This window comes from Cyclopterus lumpus, chromosome 10 (assembly GCF_009769545.1).
Source record: "Cyclopterus lumpus isolate fCycLum1 chromosome 10, fCycLum1.pri, whole genome shotgun sequence".
Taxonomy (NCBI): domain Eukaryota; kingdom Metazoa; phylum Chordata; class Actinopteri; order Perciformes; family Cyclopteridae; genus Cyclopterus; species Cyclopterus lumpus.
The window spans coordinates 10,413,301-10,429,239 of record NC_046975.1 but is presented as its reverse complement, the minus strand read 5'-3'; the positions used below and the strand labels follow the sequence as shown (position 1 = coordinate 10,429,239).

Below are 15,939 nucleotides of genomic sequence, written 5' to 3'. Positions count from 1 at the left end.
CATGGCATCACAGGTTATTTAGTCACACTGCAATCCATCTGCAGCACAAGCAGTACCATCAGCATCTCCCGGATATTTCCTAGGTGTATGACCAAACGCCTCACAAATGAGATCTCGACTACCCCCACCCCTTGTGACAAAATGGCCTACAGGCCTCATCCGTGCATACAAAGTCTGAGTGCAGTCTGCAACCACATTAAAAAAAAAACATATATATCATTCTTGATGTGAAACTGTTTTAATTATATGTCCCAAAACCGGGCGTAGATATGTTCCCATTATGAGAAAGCTTGTGTTAATGTAACTCTGCTCTCTTATGCATGACGCAAATAGTAAGGGATCAGCGGTAAACGAGGCCACGCATTGTCTGTCCCCCGCCCTCCCTCTGCTTGTCAGGAAGCAAGCTGATTGGCCGAGGCCTAGCAAAGGGTGCCCGGGGATCCAAAACTGCAGGCCGCACTTAGCTTACCGTCAAAAATAAACCAAAACAATAACAGACAAAACTGAGAAGGGGGAGAAACACCGATAGAGTCAGAAGACGACGCTATCAGGTAAAATTAATTTGAGTCGGTTAGAAAGGCATGCGGAATAAGACGCAAGGGCCCAGTCGGCCGTAGCGGGCCTCTTTCAGCCGCTTGGAAAAACAACATGGAAGATAATGCGGCACGAGCGGCTTCACCTAGCTTAGCATGCTAGCTAGCCGGTCGACCGGCCGTCGTGATGCACATCAAAGCGGCAATGCAAAATTATCAAATAAGGCATAGTGGGTTGTGGGTTGTGCTAATGGCTGTATTGGTGCTTTAACGTTGTGTGTAGTTGAGATTTATTTGGTTAAATAAGATCGGTTGTTGCGTTCCTTGAATTAGCAGTTATGCTAAAACAAAATGGCGCTGGGAGCTCGCTTGCTAGTTAGCTCTGATGGGTGGAGGGCGGTAGCCGCCTTAGTATGCATTGCATAACGTCTGCGGTACTTTCATTGGCGGCCATAAACTCGGAGCATGTGTAGTTTCATGCGGAGTCTCGAGTACGATGCTGTTTTTAAACGACAAAAGTGTCAGCACCGTATTTGTTGCACCCCAATGCGATATATCCGTGGAAATCGGGGACCCATATCGTCACTGCAGATCTTTGCAGGCATTAACGTTACATATTTGGCTAATTTGGAGCAGTCATGTGACGGCAATGCACTTCCTCTCCTAAAAACATGCAGGACTCATCTTTTAGGAGCAATCAGAGACGCTGTCTGCCAGCTCATCCTCCTGCACACTGAGCGGGACAGCCCTTTGTCTCAGCTGGGCTGCAGCCATCAGGCTCAACCAGCTCCAGGTGTATGGCTATATGTCCTCATGTTGAAGCTGCCTGTAGTACTCCTCATAAGCAATGGATGGAGCCACTGGTCAACAACACAACTGCCCCCATTCTCATTGGCAACGGACAGAGTGCTTCTTGCCTTGTGTTTTAAGGTTTCTCATACAGAGGCCACTATTTGTGGTGGCATCAGTGTCATTATTATAAACCTGAGCCTGTGTAGAAATGTTGTGTGTTGTAATGTTTCTACAACACTTAAGCAAGTCACAAACTAACTCGTTTCTCTCACACAGTGCAATGCTTACGAGTAACACTTGTTTTTTGGTTTTCTTTGTCAAGGGGATTGATTAATTTACCTTGATGGAAGGAAGCACATCAAATATCCTATTGGTTGTATTCTAAGGGGTTTGTCATCAAATGTGAAGGTATGTATTCAATACCGGCCTTGTTAAATGGTGCTTTCACTTTTAGTAATGCACAAAGGTCAAGAAAACAGTTAACACAGTGTACACTGCAATTTTCAGTATTTTTCCAGAGTAAAGACATGGATCAAGGAGGAGGGGTGTTGGAGCTGCACACTCAGGAGCTCAAGATGCCCCACGCTATGATCATGCAAGACTTTGGTAGGTGGTCAAATGGGACACGGCAAACCAATAATCTCACTATGCAAAATGTAATCCAAGATACATTACCCCACACGTGAAGCTAAAGCCTACAGGTCATGCATATATATATTGTAAATGCCTAAAAGCATGTAATTACGATATACCCGACACCTCCCTACACTTAATAATCCGTTTTTTGTGTTTCACAGCTGCCAAGTTAACAGTGTAAATACCATTTAACTGAATCTTCTACCTAAATAATAAAGTCACAGTGACATAAAAAGATTGGTCTGACATCTTCACAGCATACCAACAACAACAAGATGATACACCTTCACAAACATTTGACAGATATGTTTGCTGTAGCTAGAATGTGCAAAAACAGTTTTTAGCATTACTTGTCAGTTTGTTTCTTGAAACTCTTTGTCATGCACCCCGCTTTGTGTCTTGTGTTTACAGTTGCAGGAATGGGGGGTCTGGCTCACATTGATGGTGAGCACATTGTGGTGTCTGTGCCCGAGGGTATGCTTCTCTCTGATGTGATGACGGACGAGGGCATCCTCCTGGAGCACGAACTTGAGGTGGAAGGCCTAGAGACTCAGGTGGTTCAAGGCATAGAGACTGAGGTGGTCGAAGAACTGGAGACTGAGGTTGTGGACAGCTTACACGCAGATGTGGATTGCTTGGAGGCAGAAGTGGTGGATGGGCTACAAACACAGGTGGTTGAGTTGGAGGCTCAGATTGTCGAGGACCTAGAGGGTGAGGTGGAAGTGGAGGGTCTGGAGGCGCATGTGGTGGAGGGCCTGGTAACTGAGGTGGATGTTGAGGACCTGGAAACTCACGTTGTCGAGGGCCTTGAGGAAGAGGTGGAAGTGGAAGGTTTGGAAGCTGAGGTTGTCGATGGCCTGGAGATAGACGTTGAAAGTCTGCAGTCTCAGGGCGTAGAAGCCCATGAAATGACCACTGAAGACATGGTGTCCTCTGAACACAGTGTGATCATGCCTGAGAATATTCTGGGCACAGAGGTTGCAATAGAGGAAGATCTGGACCCCCATCATCATCACCATCATCACCATCACCATCATCATCATCATGTCCTAACTTCAGACCTCATCCAGGACTCAAACCACCACCACGATGACATGCCAGACCAGGTGTTTGTGGCAAGGCTACTGTCTGAGCACCAGGACAACACTCTGGACCACCAGCTTGTGTCAGAAGGCTTAATGGTGACCGAGGCCAACTCCGAGACCATAATCCACCAACAACTGCCAGCTGAGGCTGTTCACCTGCAGACAGACGAGGAGGAGGATGATGAGGATGATGATGATGATGCAAGAAGCAGCTCTGAGGATTACCTCATGATCTCCTGTAAGACACCTTGCCATATGATAACTTGTATTAATAAACATTATTCTTATGCAATGCCATGTTTTATTATTGATTTATTTTTGATAACTATGACTATTTGTGTTGCTTTAGTGGATGAGGTGGGAGAGAAGCTGGACATAGGAGACACTCCTCTGGAGATCAGCACTGAGGTAATGGAAGACAAGGAATGTAAAGAGGAGGACGGCTCCGAGGTCATCAAAGTCTACATTTTCAAAGCTGAAGCGGATGACGATTTAGGCAAGTGACTAAGTATAATCATTTAAACAATTTCAGTAAATACCGCCCTGTTAACCCATTTAGACTGAATGCAACTAATGCGTTAAATTGAATGTAGTTCATTGCCTTGATTCAATTGTCATTGTTCTCTCTTTCCAGGTGGAACAGAGGTAATAACTGAGGATGATTACCAGAACGGCCATCCTGACCTGGAAGCTGCATCATCAGGCAGACTGGGAGTTGGCCGTGACAAGATGGTCTACATGGCAGTCAAGAACCATCCAAAAGAAGAAGAGGATGATGAGGACGACAGTGATGAGGATGAGGATGATGACATTAGTATGTTCCTTAATGACACATTTTGTCAGACAGGTTGTGTGGTTGTGATAAGTAGAAGGCATCAACCTTCAGTCTTTGACTGTTGAAAGGAGATCAGGAGGCTGCTGTACAGCAGTTTTTTTTGACGATTTACTCGACAACAAAACATTTTTGTGTGTCTGGGCAGTTAGTACAGCAAATGTCATGGCTTGAAATATAAAACATGTACATGTCAGTGGCATGAAGCATATTTTCAAATACATTTTAGCGTGAGTAGGGTCTTTTATCCTGCCAATAATTAAATCTGAACTATCTGTGCAGGTAATACCATTGATCAGGTGAAGAATGGAGCTGCTACACCATATCTTCAAATCCGAGAGGGGCTGGGTGCCAACCGTGTCCTCAAACCCAAAGCTAAGAAAAAGAGGAAAGGAGATATACGACAGTGTCCGACTGGTATGAACAGCATACAGTTCATGGATGATAACATCTTCATGATTTGATCATTTAACATTTTTAAAAGGTTGTTAACAGCATTTTCAACCATCTCTTTCAGCTGTTATAATTGGACCAGACGGTATGCCTTTGACGGTCTACCCCTGCCACTTATGTGGAAAGAAGTTTCGCTCAAGAGGCTTCCTCAAATGCCACATGAAGAACCACCCGGACCACCTGCTTAAAAAGAAGTACCAGTGTACAGACTGCGACTTTACCACCAACAAGAAGGTCAGTTTCCATAATCACTTGGAGAGTCACAAGCTGCTGAGTCACAACAATGAGCGCTCTCCAGAATACAGCGAGTACACACGGCGCTACCATGAGTCCAGCCCCTTAGGCTCTGATAAGCTCATCGTCAAGGACCGGGAGCCCAAACTGCATCACTGCAAGTACTGCGACTATGAGACGGCTGAACAAGGCCTGCTAAACCGTCACCTGCTGGCTGTGCACAGCAAGAACTTTGCACATGTGTGTGTCGAGTGCGCCAAAGGCTTCCGCCACCCGTCGGAGCTTAAGAAGCACATGCGGACCCACACAGGGGAGAAGCCCTACCACTGCCCGCACTGCGAGTTCCGGTGTGCAGATCAGTCCAACCTTAAGACTCACATAAAGAGCAAGCACGGCGCAGATCTGCCTTTCAAGTGCAGTCACTGTCCCCAAGCTTACGCTGACGCACGGGAACTCCAGCGTCATATAGAGATGGTGCAAGGTCACAAGACTCACCAGTGCCCACACTGTGAGCACAAGAGCACCAACTCCAGTGACCTGAAACGACACATCATCTCTGTTCACACCAAGGACTTCCCCCATCAGTGTGACGTGTGTGAGAAAGGCTTTCACAGGCCTTCGGAGTTGAAGAAACACGCAGAGACACACAAGGGCAACAAGGTGCACCAGTGCCGTCATTGTAACTTCAATGCTCCCGACACCTTCACTTTGAGTCGCCATATCCTGTCCTTGCATACAAAGGACCTCCCATTTAAGTGCAAGCGCTGCCGGCGAGGCTTCCGGCAGCCCGCTGAGCTGAAGAAGCACATGAAGACACACAGCGGTAGAAAGGTTTATCAGTGCCAGTATTGTGAGTATAACAGTACGGACGCTTCTGGCTTCAAGCGCCATGTCATCTCCATTCACACCAAGGACTACCCGCACCGCTGCGACTACTGCACCAAGGGCTTTAGGAGGCCCTCGGAGAAAAGCCAGCACATAGCCAGGCATCACAAAGACATGTTGATGTAATGGCATTGCGCCCACAAACACACTCCTCTTTCCTGAGTAAATCTATGTCACACACCCAGAGGTAATTTTAGTGTATTAACAAAGAAATGACGCTGATGCTGTTAATGAAGACGACAACATTATAATTGCCGTTGTGTGTTCTGTGTTGTTATGGGTGTAAACCTCCTCCCCCAGGGGTAATGCAAGAACACATTTTAGATGTGGGGTGAAGACTAAAAAAAGACAGTGTGTACACTGAGTGGGACAGCTGTAAATTGTGTTTTGTTTTGTTGCAGAAAATCACATATGAACATATATTCAGGGTCTCAAATGTCTATATTTTTATACCCACTCAGCTGAAATGCTGCAAGATGATGACTGTGTCCTGTAAAACAGAAAGTGGTGCTTTGTGAACGTCATGCCAGTTCATCAGATGATGTGAAATGAGCACCAGAGAAGTTTACCTCCATAGTACCAACTAGTATCTCTTTTCTCTATTAACCAGCTTTTATCCTGACATTTGTTTTCAATGCCATCTGGTCTTTAAGGGGCAGGGCCATTCGTGAGTTCATAAATGGTTGTGATGTTGACGCATTACGCACCTTAAAAAGATCTTTTATTAAATCAAACCGTTTAACTTCCATCATTTTGGATTTTCCTGCCAGGTCTGAACACTTGGAGTTCTATTAAATTAATCATGTATAATATAGACTGTTCTGTTCAATATGTCTTAAAAGTTAGATCAGAAACCTTTTCTGGTCAGTTCAGCAGTGTCTAACAAGGATAAATGGTGCGGTTGGTATATTAGTATAAAACAAAATCCCTTTAGTGTACACAGCACATTTCTGACACAGATGGCTACTATTGTATCTGCTATGATGGTGCTGAAAGTTCACAGGTGTATTAGTATATGAACTTTGCAGATGGTTGACGTCGTGTTTGATAAAGCCCTGAATTGGTTACATCTGACTGCCACTGTAAGTTGCATATATGTGATGTTACCTATGGCGCAGGTGTGCTTTATCAGTCAACTATTTGATTGCAATCATGCCTTACATCTGTTGGTCTTTACCCCTTAAGCACTGATGAACACAGCCAATCTGAAAACAAGTGATTTTTAACTCAAACATGCTGTATCAATACCTTTCTCTCTGAGATTGTGTGTTTTGAGTCAGTAGAAAGCACTTTAATTACTTTTTTTATATATTTTAATTACGTGTGTGTACATATATAGATATATATATTTATATATATATATATATATATATATATATATATATATATATATATAAAAACCCTAGATAATAAACAACTACAGAGGTTTGCAAGTTGGTAAAAATTGTTATCTCGAGCACGATCCTTACTGCATCAGAACTGAATTGTCATTGAAAGTGGTGGGTGAACCATTTATTGTTTTGTTCTATGGAAAAGTGATTTGGTTTTGTGTTTTGTTTGTGCTCACTAACACGTTTCCCAGACCCTCGTCCTGCAGTCCTAAATAATCAACCCAATCCCAAACATGGGATTATTCCCTTGAAGTCATTGGTCATCATATTGGCATTAGTCTTTAAAGTATGCACATATGCTGTCTCCATGAAAGTCATTGTGGTATATATTAAAAATCCCCCATTTCGTGTACCTTAGTCTATATTTTCTTTCAGTCTGATTGTGGATAAACTACTGGTGGGGAAGAACCAAAATAAACGATTATCTTTTTACGCTTTTTGTCCATTCTGTCCTGCAAACAGGAATTATCTTTACATGACGTCTTAAAGACCCAGTCAGTATCACCATTTAACACAGGTACATGCATACACGCAATTTAAGGCGGTTGTTTATAGCAAATCTGTATTTTGTTGAAGCGTTGTCAACGTGTGTGATTTTACATTTGTATCACAGATTGTCTCTCAAATTCACATGAGAGGACATCATAAAAATGAAGCACCCATCTCTCTATCGTCCTGTTGGGGAATTGAAACGATGTGCTTTATCCACAACCTGCTTCAGCAAGTCTGTTTATTTTGTAAAAACTGGAATGAGTATTTTAGTTGTCGCAGTCAGTTCATCAGCTGGCACAGGCCACACGTTTGTTGTGACTACAACTTTAGTCAACCAGTGAGAAGTGAAATATGGCAGTAAGCCTCAGTAACTGCGGTTGCAGCAGCCAACAAGCTGTTCGAGTGAGATTGATACAAAAATCTTAGAGCTCTACGCTTTGATTTCAACTCCTTTTTTCCAACTGCAATGATGCATTAGAGCATGTCCAAACCACCAAGTAGATGCAATACATACTGTACAAGCGGAGGTCTTTCTTTCAAGTGCCTCAAAGAGAGACTAGAGCCTCACTAGCTTTGCAAAAGCAACAGTCCATACTCTTCTCACGGAGAGCCACCTGTCACAGATGCACCGCTCTCGAGTCTGCTCTGGGTCTCTTACATGCACATGAGTGAGTTTCAGCCTATTTTAGGAGGTCCTCATACTCGTTCTGTCATAGCTCTGCTTATCAGTCTGGTTGTTGATGTCTCCGTCCCACAGAACAACGTTTGTTTTTGTCTTATTTAATTAAGAAAATTATTGATTGAAAGGAAGGTTTGAATCTGCAACCGACTGCTATCGTCAAGTGTTTATTGATATGGAGGGTGAGAGTAAGAACAGTTGTTACTTAATGATGAATCTGTCTGAGTCACCACAGCTAGCCAGGACCCTCAAACTGAAGCATCATTCATTGGTTGTATCATTTACACCTTTTCATAATGTGAAATGACAAAATGTCTTCAGTAAAAAAAAGAATTTAAAAACAGTAACACCTACAAACCACACATTTATTTAAGTAGATAATATGTTGACGGCTATCTTCAAATTCGGACAACTAACTCCAGGACTGGTAATAGGGATGTAAAAGGTCCGTAAGAGAGATGGTGATGAATGTGGAACCACAATTGTCAAAGTCCTCTATATTTTATTATTTTTATAATAATATTTTTATTTTTATTATTTTATGTTTTATGGGGAGGATACAATTGGTTTTGGAGTGGCCTTGGAGGAGGAGGAAAAAAACTGATTGATTAAATGGTTTGGGTGTGACCATAGAAAGAGAGGAAAAGCCCTGACTGAGTCAGGAAGACGGTGGAGTAAAGGGATTTTATTAAAAAGTTTGCAGTGGCAATACGAGTGTGTGAGGGCTGCCGAGGCGAGGCGGCCTTCCAGGTTGAATGTCCACTTTCATGTCATGTGTGTTGTTCATCTGTCAGAGTGACTGCTGTCGATTAAATAAACAACTTGATCTTTTTCCTCTACACGGAGGCTCACGGGGGATTTGACTCCTCCAACACACTGACACTGAGCTGAGATGTGTTGCAGCCGTGTCTCATTGCGCCTCCACGTCACCCGTCTTGAAAGATGTATGATGCCTCCCACTGAGGGAAATGAGGCTGTGCAGATGGGTTCACATGGACACAGCAAACACCTGATATATGCAACCGCCTGTTCATTTTGTGTGGATCGCACAGAATATCTCATAAATCACTAACTAGTGCAGTTGTCAGCAGGAACCACAGAGATCAATGTGCAGACATACCCATACAATCCTCCCAAAGTCACTCTTCATTTGCATCGCACTTATCCAAGAATTCAGCGTGAGTGTGCCTGGTTGTTTTTCTCTGAACACATGCGATTTAGCAACAGCAGTGGCAGTCGGTACATTTTCCCATTTCCTGTCTGAGTATGCCGAACCACTTTCTCCTCTCCCAAGCCTCTTCTCTGCCTGATCTCTGGATCAGTGGGGCACGCACACCTAACAGCCTTTAAAGGCCATCTCTGTGATGAAAATGGACAAATGTACAAAGATAATCCAGCCTCTGCAGAAGGTCAAACTAATTTGTTTGATGTAGTCATTTGTCTATTTTTCTGAGGGTCAATGAGCTATTGTCTGGATGCGATTAGGATGATGAAACTGACAGAAAAATTCAGGGTCACACGTTGATGTGCTGGGATTCCACCAAGAAATATTTCTGTAATTTAATCATTTTCACTGGCATGGGTTAATAGTTGACAATAATCTCTAATATTTAGATACGATTTTGCATCCGATTATATTTGGGCTATTTTGTTTTGAACTGTGCGGGATTACATAACACATTTGTCATGCATATTCCAGTAATCATTGACTCTACTCATTGGCAGACACCACTGCCATATTACCCCCAGATCCTGCGGTGGCCCACATGACCAGAGTGGTCCGAGCCAGATTGTTGACGACAAGGCTGTAAATGCTGCAAGCCAGCTGGAGACTGTGAGGTCTTCAGGGAAATCAGTGCCAGAATGCTTGGAGATGGGCAAAATTGGCCAATTAGTCAGAGAAAGGACCGCGTGGTGGACGACACGTGACTAAAGAGAGAAAAAGGAGGAGACATACTAGAGCATACATGGCGACCGCCTGTTGCAGATTTCTCTGACTCCTCAATGATCTTTATTGGTGTGTTTGCACTTTGACTATAGGACGTGTCATCTGATGTACCCCCACCTGAAAAAGGATTTCCAAAAGCCAATAAGTGGACGTTGAGTATCAATTGTTTGGCCTCAGTGGTAGCCTAGTAAATATTCTTAGAATTACACTTCAGCTCAATATTTCTCCTTGAAAAAATCACTCTTGAATAAGTTGAATATATAGGCCCGCTTCATTCACATCAGCCCTTTTGACACGCCATTGAAGAGTAAACGGATGTAATTAATAACATTAATGATGTCCCTGTTAGGACTCACTGGAATTGGTGTGGCAGACGACACAGAGTGGGTAATGCCTGTGTTTACCCTGCTATGACATATGGCAGCTGTGAAAAGAGCCTATTGGAACAGGACTGGCCTCCAAACCACTGCAATGACACATATCATGCTCCTACAGACACATGTTTACCTCTGATTTAAAGCACAGATAAACTTCTTCCCTTCAGCAGATGAGTGTGAAAACAGCCCTTTGCCGTCAAACTCATGCATAATCCGTCCATTGACGGTAAAACATCCAAGTGAAGCAGCACATTTTGAGTGGAGGGGGGGGGGCTTTAACTAGAATAATAACAATTACCGTAGAATACCAACAAACTCGCTAAATGTCTGATGAGAATCCATCGTTAATGCTCTGGAAGACAACTAAAAACTCATTTTGAGTATTCACTAGATGTCACTGTTATCCCATCCTTCTTTGAGAACCAGACTGCACTGATTTATAAATGTGTTTCCAAAAATAAACGCATCAAAATTAAATGTGAACCCAGTTCGAAGTCAGAGACTTGGTTTTAATGAGACTCGTATTATAAGATTTGGGCAGTTTGATCATTTTGTTCTCAGTTCACTGTTCATTCAGTCCAAGAAACAATTGGGAGCACATTGTAAAAAAAAAGAAGTATAAATGGATGTTGACACCACAGGTTTGGTTGCCGTTATCTTCCTATTTATGGTAGGTTTATTTATGGAATGTATGAACACATTAATTACAGGACCAACTCCAAAAATGACTCTTCAGATGGATTCTATGGCCTTATGTATTAATTTAAGACAACTATTACAATTAAACTTTCAGGAAAATGGTCAGAATGTATTTACCCATGCAGCCTTTAAGCATTAAGCATATACAGTAAAGGACCTCGCATGATCATTTATACCTGTCTAGGAAGACAGGATAATCTGACCTGGATCACAGCAGAGGCGCGTCATCGCGCGTGGGCGTGGCTAACCGGAGTGGATAACGCTGTATCCTCGGTTACGTTGCAGCAGAGTTGCGGTCTGACACGAGAGAGGAGCGGAGGGACTGAACAGCTGACCACCTCGCGCAAATTTTAACTGCAAGTGATGGAAATCTCGGAGATAGTTTTATTCAGCTTACTCTCCTCTCACTACTTCGGCACCATCCTCTTCGTCACGTGGCTTTTCTTTTGCGGGACCCCCACAGATATCACCAACTATGGATTGCCTAATTGAAGTTGGGCCACCTGATCCTGTTTGCGCCAGGACAACCGAACGAAATTAGAGAAAGAGAAGTCGTTATGGTCAGTTGTGCAAATCCTGCATTTCCTGCTCAGAGAACTGGATGTCAAAAGCAGAATTTAAATCTCAGGTAATCACATCTATTTGCGCGTAAAGGACGTGGACATACCCGCTCCATTCAACGCTGCCTGATATACTCTGCGCTATGTTTGAGTGATTATTGGAAAAATCCGTAGTTAGAATAAAGGGTGTGTTTGTGAGACTGTTTTATTTGTGCATGCTTGTATTGCCCGCATACCAAGTGTGCGCTGCAGATTAGCTGCTCCGTTACCGCGGGCGACCCACCGCAGAAGGACCTACAATCTCTGAGCAACAGGCCTCACCAACCACTGTGAAGGGTTCCTCTGAAAATCCTATTTTAACCCCTGTCATTTGAACTTTCACTGCAACCGAGAGAGTTTTTTTTTTAAGCTGCATTCAATTGCACCTGTGAGGCAGGAGTAAACCATGGCTTTACCAGACAGTGGCATATCTGGGGAGGAGGTACCTTTCCCAGAGATTATAGAGCTCAATGTTGGTGGCCAGGTGTACATAACCCGCTTTTCTACCCTCACAAGTGTGCCAGACTCCCTGCTGTGGGAGATGTTCAGTAGAAAGTCAGCCAAAGGACTGGCCAGGGACACCAAGGGTCGCTTCTTTGTGGACCGTGATGGTTTCCTGTTCCGGTACATCCTGGACTACATGCGGGACCAGCAGCTGGTTCTACCAGACCACTTCCCTGAGCGCGGGCGACTGCAAAGGGAGGCTGAGTTCTTCAACCTGCCAGAGCTTGTCAAGCTACTGGCACCCAAAATCAGCAAGCAGAACTCCCTTGGCGACGAGGGATGTCAGAGCGACCCAGAGGACTCCTCACCAGGGATTGACACGTCCCGTAACCTCGGCTCCCTGGGGGCAGCAGCCGCTGCCTGTGCCAGCCTGGTGCCCAGTGCCATGGACGGCAAGCGGTCCGGGTTCATTACCATTGGCTACCGAGGCTCATACACTCTGGGTCGTGACAGCCAAACTGATGCCAAATTCCGCCGGGTGGCACGGATCATGGTGTGTGGGAAGACCTCTCTGGCCAAAGAGGTGTTTGGGGAGACCCTGAACGAGAGCCGTGACCCAGACCGCCCCCCTGAGCGCTACACGTCCCGCTACTATCTCAAGTTCACCTTTCTGGAGCAGGCTTTCGACAAGCTGGCGGATGCGGGCTTCCACATGGTGGCCTGTAATTCCACAGGGACCTGCGCCTTTGCCCATGAGCAGACGGACGACAAGATCTGGACCAGCTACACTGAATATGTGTTCTACCGTGAGTGAGACTATCGGCTTTGTTCCCCTGGTCCCCCACCCTGTCTCCAAGTGCCCCCCCCCCACCCTCCAGCCTCCAGCCATCCTGTCCTTCTCTCTCTGATGGCTCCTGCACCAGTAGATGTACCGTAGATGTTGTGCCCCTCCATCTGTCTCTGCAGCCTCTCCAGCTTGTATCCTATAGACAGTATCCAGCTACTGCTCTGACTCTTCATACCTTCTCTGCAGGTCGAATCTGCAGCCCCACACCCCCTCTCAACCCCAGATCCTTTCCCGTCATCCTCCGGTCCAGCTTTGGCCCTTGCTTAAACCACCGCTCCCTGTAGTTGTAGTTCCTGGTCCTCGACCACAGCGACCCCACAGCCTTTCCTGCAGAGACTGATACCTTCTATGTACTTTTCTCCTTTTGTACTCTATATATTGCAACTGCCTTGGTGAAGCACAATACTGTATCCAAGAGCTAATTTTGTTAAATAAGCACCCTGGTGTGTCTCCAAGACTATTAAAGGGCATAAGGTAAAGGGCTTTAAAGAGGGGCCGTGAAGTACAGTATACTTTGGCTGCTCACCCGAGCAGAACGGACTCTCGCCTGCTTCTCTGAACTAAATTACCAAATAATTGGACATCTTATCAGCCTTGAGGGATGCGGGCAGCCCAAGCACAGAAAAGAAATGTAACTCAATTCAGTTGTTCTTAAATGTGTCCAGTACAATGCGGTTGTGAACAGTAGTTTCTTCAGTACAGTAATAATCAGTTCCGCTGCTGTTATGAGTGAATAATGCAGGGAGGAAATTGCATTGAGCTTTTTATTTTGAAAGGGATAAGTATATTGTAGGTGTGTGGAGTCTCCTTCTCAAAAATAGGCTGATTGGAAATGAACAAGCAGCAGGCTGTGCTAAACAATGATGGAATCTCAAATGTCACAAAATGTGGGCGACAGAAAGAAAGAAAGAAAAAAAAAGGTTGCCGGATGAGGTGTGTGTGTATTGATTGTGCAATAGAGCTTTCAGTATTTTAATAACTCTCGCTGGGAGGGCCGAGGAGATGTTGTTACGTCACTCAGAGCCCACTGCTTTATTTGTTTCGCTCATTGTGCTTCTTTGACATTTCTTTGCTCAATAAAATATTTAGGAGCTTTTTGATGGTGACGCGCTTCTTGAGATCGGCTTACACCCCGACGACATGTTGTTTCCCCCCGAAAATGTTTTAGTCACATTAGCGGATCACGTTTTGAGTGTTCTGTAAACAACAATGTTATTCTTAATATTCAGTTTGATATTAGTTTAAGCTGTTGAATATTTGATGATGTGAATAACCACAAGAAAGGGTAGAATTACGCTGCAGCCAGCCAAGCCCAATGTGTCTCTACAAGGGCACTGTGAGGGCAGTTTATAGCGAGCAGGTAAGACTTTAGTTATAAAGGAGTTATGATCGAGGGTCGTTTCCAGACACAGCCTCAGGACAGGCCTGCACATCATATAGCCTACCTCAGACTAAAATACAAACTGAAGGCACACAAAATCCAGCTGATGACGTGAAAGTGCAGACGGGAGTTAGGAAAATAGCCCAAACGTCGATGCTGTAACAAGATTATGAAGAAGAAGATGAATTTGAGAAACAGCCATCGAGGCAGCATAGTGCAGGATTTCTCCTATAAGCTGTCAGGTTGTTGTCCTGGCAGGACGTCTGACAGTCACAATAAATGTATTCTGAAATGTCTAGAAAGGGCAATGTTGTGTTTCAGTGTGATGTTCAAGTGCTGTTGACATCTGAGTTCATATGTTAGACCTGCTGCAGTGTGTCGCTGCAGCCGTAGACCACTGAAATTAAAAGTGTTCAGCGAAAAAGCAAAATTGATTTGTCAAATAAAAGATGTTTTCTTTCTATTCGGGTTGTATTTTCCATTTATGACTAAATGTTTTCTCAGTATTGAATGACATTCAGTACAAACCAGAAAGAAAGTGACACATAAATGTGACACATGTCTCCACCATGTTTCAGTTTTTAAATTTTTTTATTTTCAACTATAATTCAACTCAATCACCAGTAAAACAATTCTAATTTAAACCTCACCATTTCCCATTGAAAAATATGTCCTTGAACACAAACTACTTATATTAAGTGTTCAACACTAACCTCAGGCACAATCTCTCTCTCTCTCTCTCCCTCCCATCTGCTTTCTCCACATGTTTTCTCCCAGCCTGGTCTTTTATTGTTCTAGTAGTTGACCAAAAAGGTCGAGCTGAGATAGAAAGGAGGACATGCATATGTAAGATAGCAGCTTATTTTAAAGCAGCTTACGAAACACTTATTATGTTGCCAATAATTGACCTAATTACTATTTAGAGTAAAACAATTTTGAAACAGTAGTTGTTTAGGCTTCGTAAGATTTGTCTTTTGTCATTGAAAAAAATAATAATAATTACTTAATAATTTACACTTGAACAACAACCAGGTTATGTTTAACTAGGTGAGGCAGTTTTAAGAGATTAGCACATGCTAATTAGCTTAGTATGAGACCTTGAAACCTTATCTCAGTCTGGCCTGAATAAAAGCAGGGCAGATGAGCTTCACATAAACTGTTGAAAGATTTATGTGGCTTCCTTCCTGGAAAAAATATGATTTTTGTTGCGGTCTGGAATGCGTGATGAATCCCCATTACAATACCGCGGCTGCAGTGTCTCTTCAGTCCAAACAAACACAGTCACAGACAAAGTTCCACGCCCATGCAACTCGGGAGCCCAAAGGTCAGTCATTAGCACAGGCATGGAGAAACACGCCTACTGTGTGAAATTTCAGCCATCGGTGTCCCAAACCGCTCTCACTCGTTACCTCCATGAGTCGCCAAGAGACTCGACATTCACAGTAGGTGTGTGACAAGCAGCAGCGAGGTTCACGGGCTGTGGTGAAATTCTGCTGGGTTTCCTTTAAAAAAAAAAAAAAAAACGGTTGACAAATCCCCCGTGAGCCTCCATGTTGTTGTGAGACCTGTGGCTGAAAAGTGTACCAAACAAGAAGCAGGTTCTAGTTGTGTAACCAGTGGTGTTCCTGTCAC

General features: G+C 44.0%; 2 protein-coding genes across 3 annotated transcripts; both read left to right on the top strand.

Moving 5' to 3' along the window:
* The first annotated feature begins 399 nt into the window (after positions 1 to 399).
* znf711 (zinc finger protein 711) lies at positions 400 to 7,273 on the top strand. The gene is made up of 8 exons (XM_034543617.1): positions 400 to 551; positions 1,648 to 1,733; positions 1,833 to 1,931; positions 2,373 to 3,284; positions 3,396 to 3,542; positions 3,681 to 3,860; positions 4,161 to 4,295; positions 4,396 to 7,273. Exons 3-8 carry the CDS (start codon positions 1,853 to 1,855, stop codon positions 5,574 to 5,576), a joined length of 2,634 nt encoding a protein of 877 aa, XP_034399508.1. The 5' UTR covers positions 400 to 551; positions 1,648 to 1,733; positions 1,833 to 1,852; the 3' UTR covers positions 5,577 to 7,273.
* A 4,021-nt stretch (positions 7,274 to 11,294) lies between these two features.
* kctd12b (potassium channel tetramerisation domain containing 12b) lies at positions 11,295 to 14,770 on the top strand. Of its 2 annotated transcripts, XM_034543695.1 has the most exons (2): positions 11,295 to 11,664; positions 12,152 to 14,770. In XM_034543695.1, the coding sequence occupies exons 1-2, from the start codon at positions 11,594 to 11,596 to the stop codon at positions 12,891 to 12,893; spliced, it is 813 nt and encodes a 270-aa protein (XP_034399586.1). In that variant the 5' UTR covers positions 11,295 to 11,593; the 3' UTR covers positions 12,894 to 14,770. The 2 variants fall into 2 exon arrangements, with proteins under 2 accessions (XP_034399586.1, XP_034399585.1); XM_034543694.1 differs by having other exon boundaries at positions 11,295 to 14,770.
* Positions 14,771 to 15,939: the final 1,169 nt, after the last annotated feature.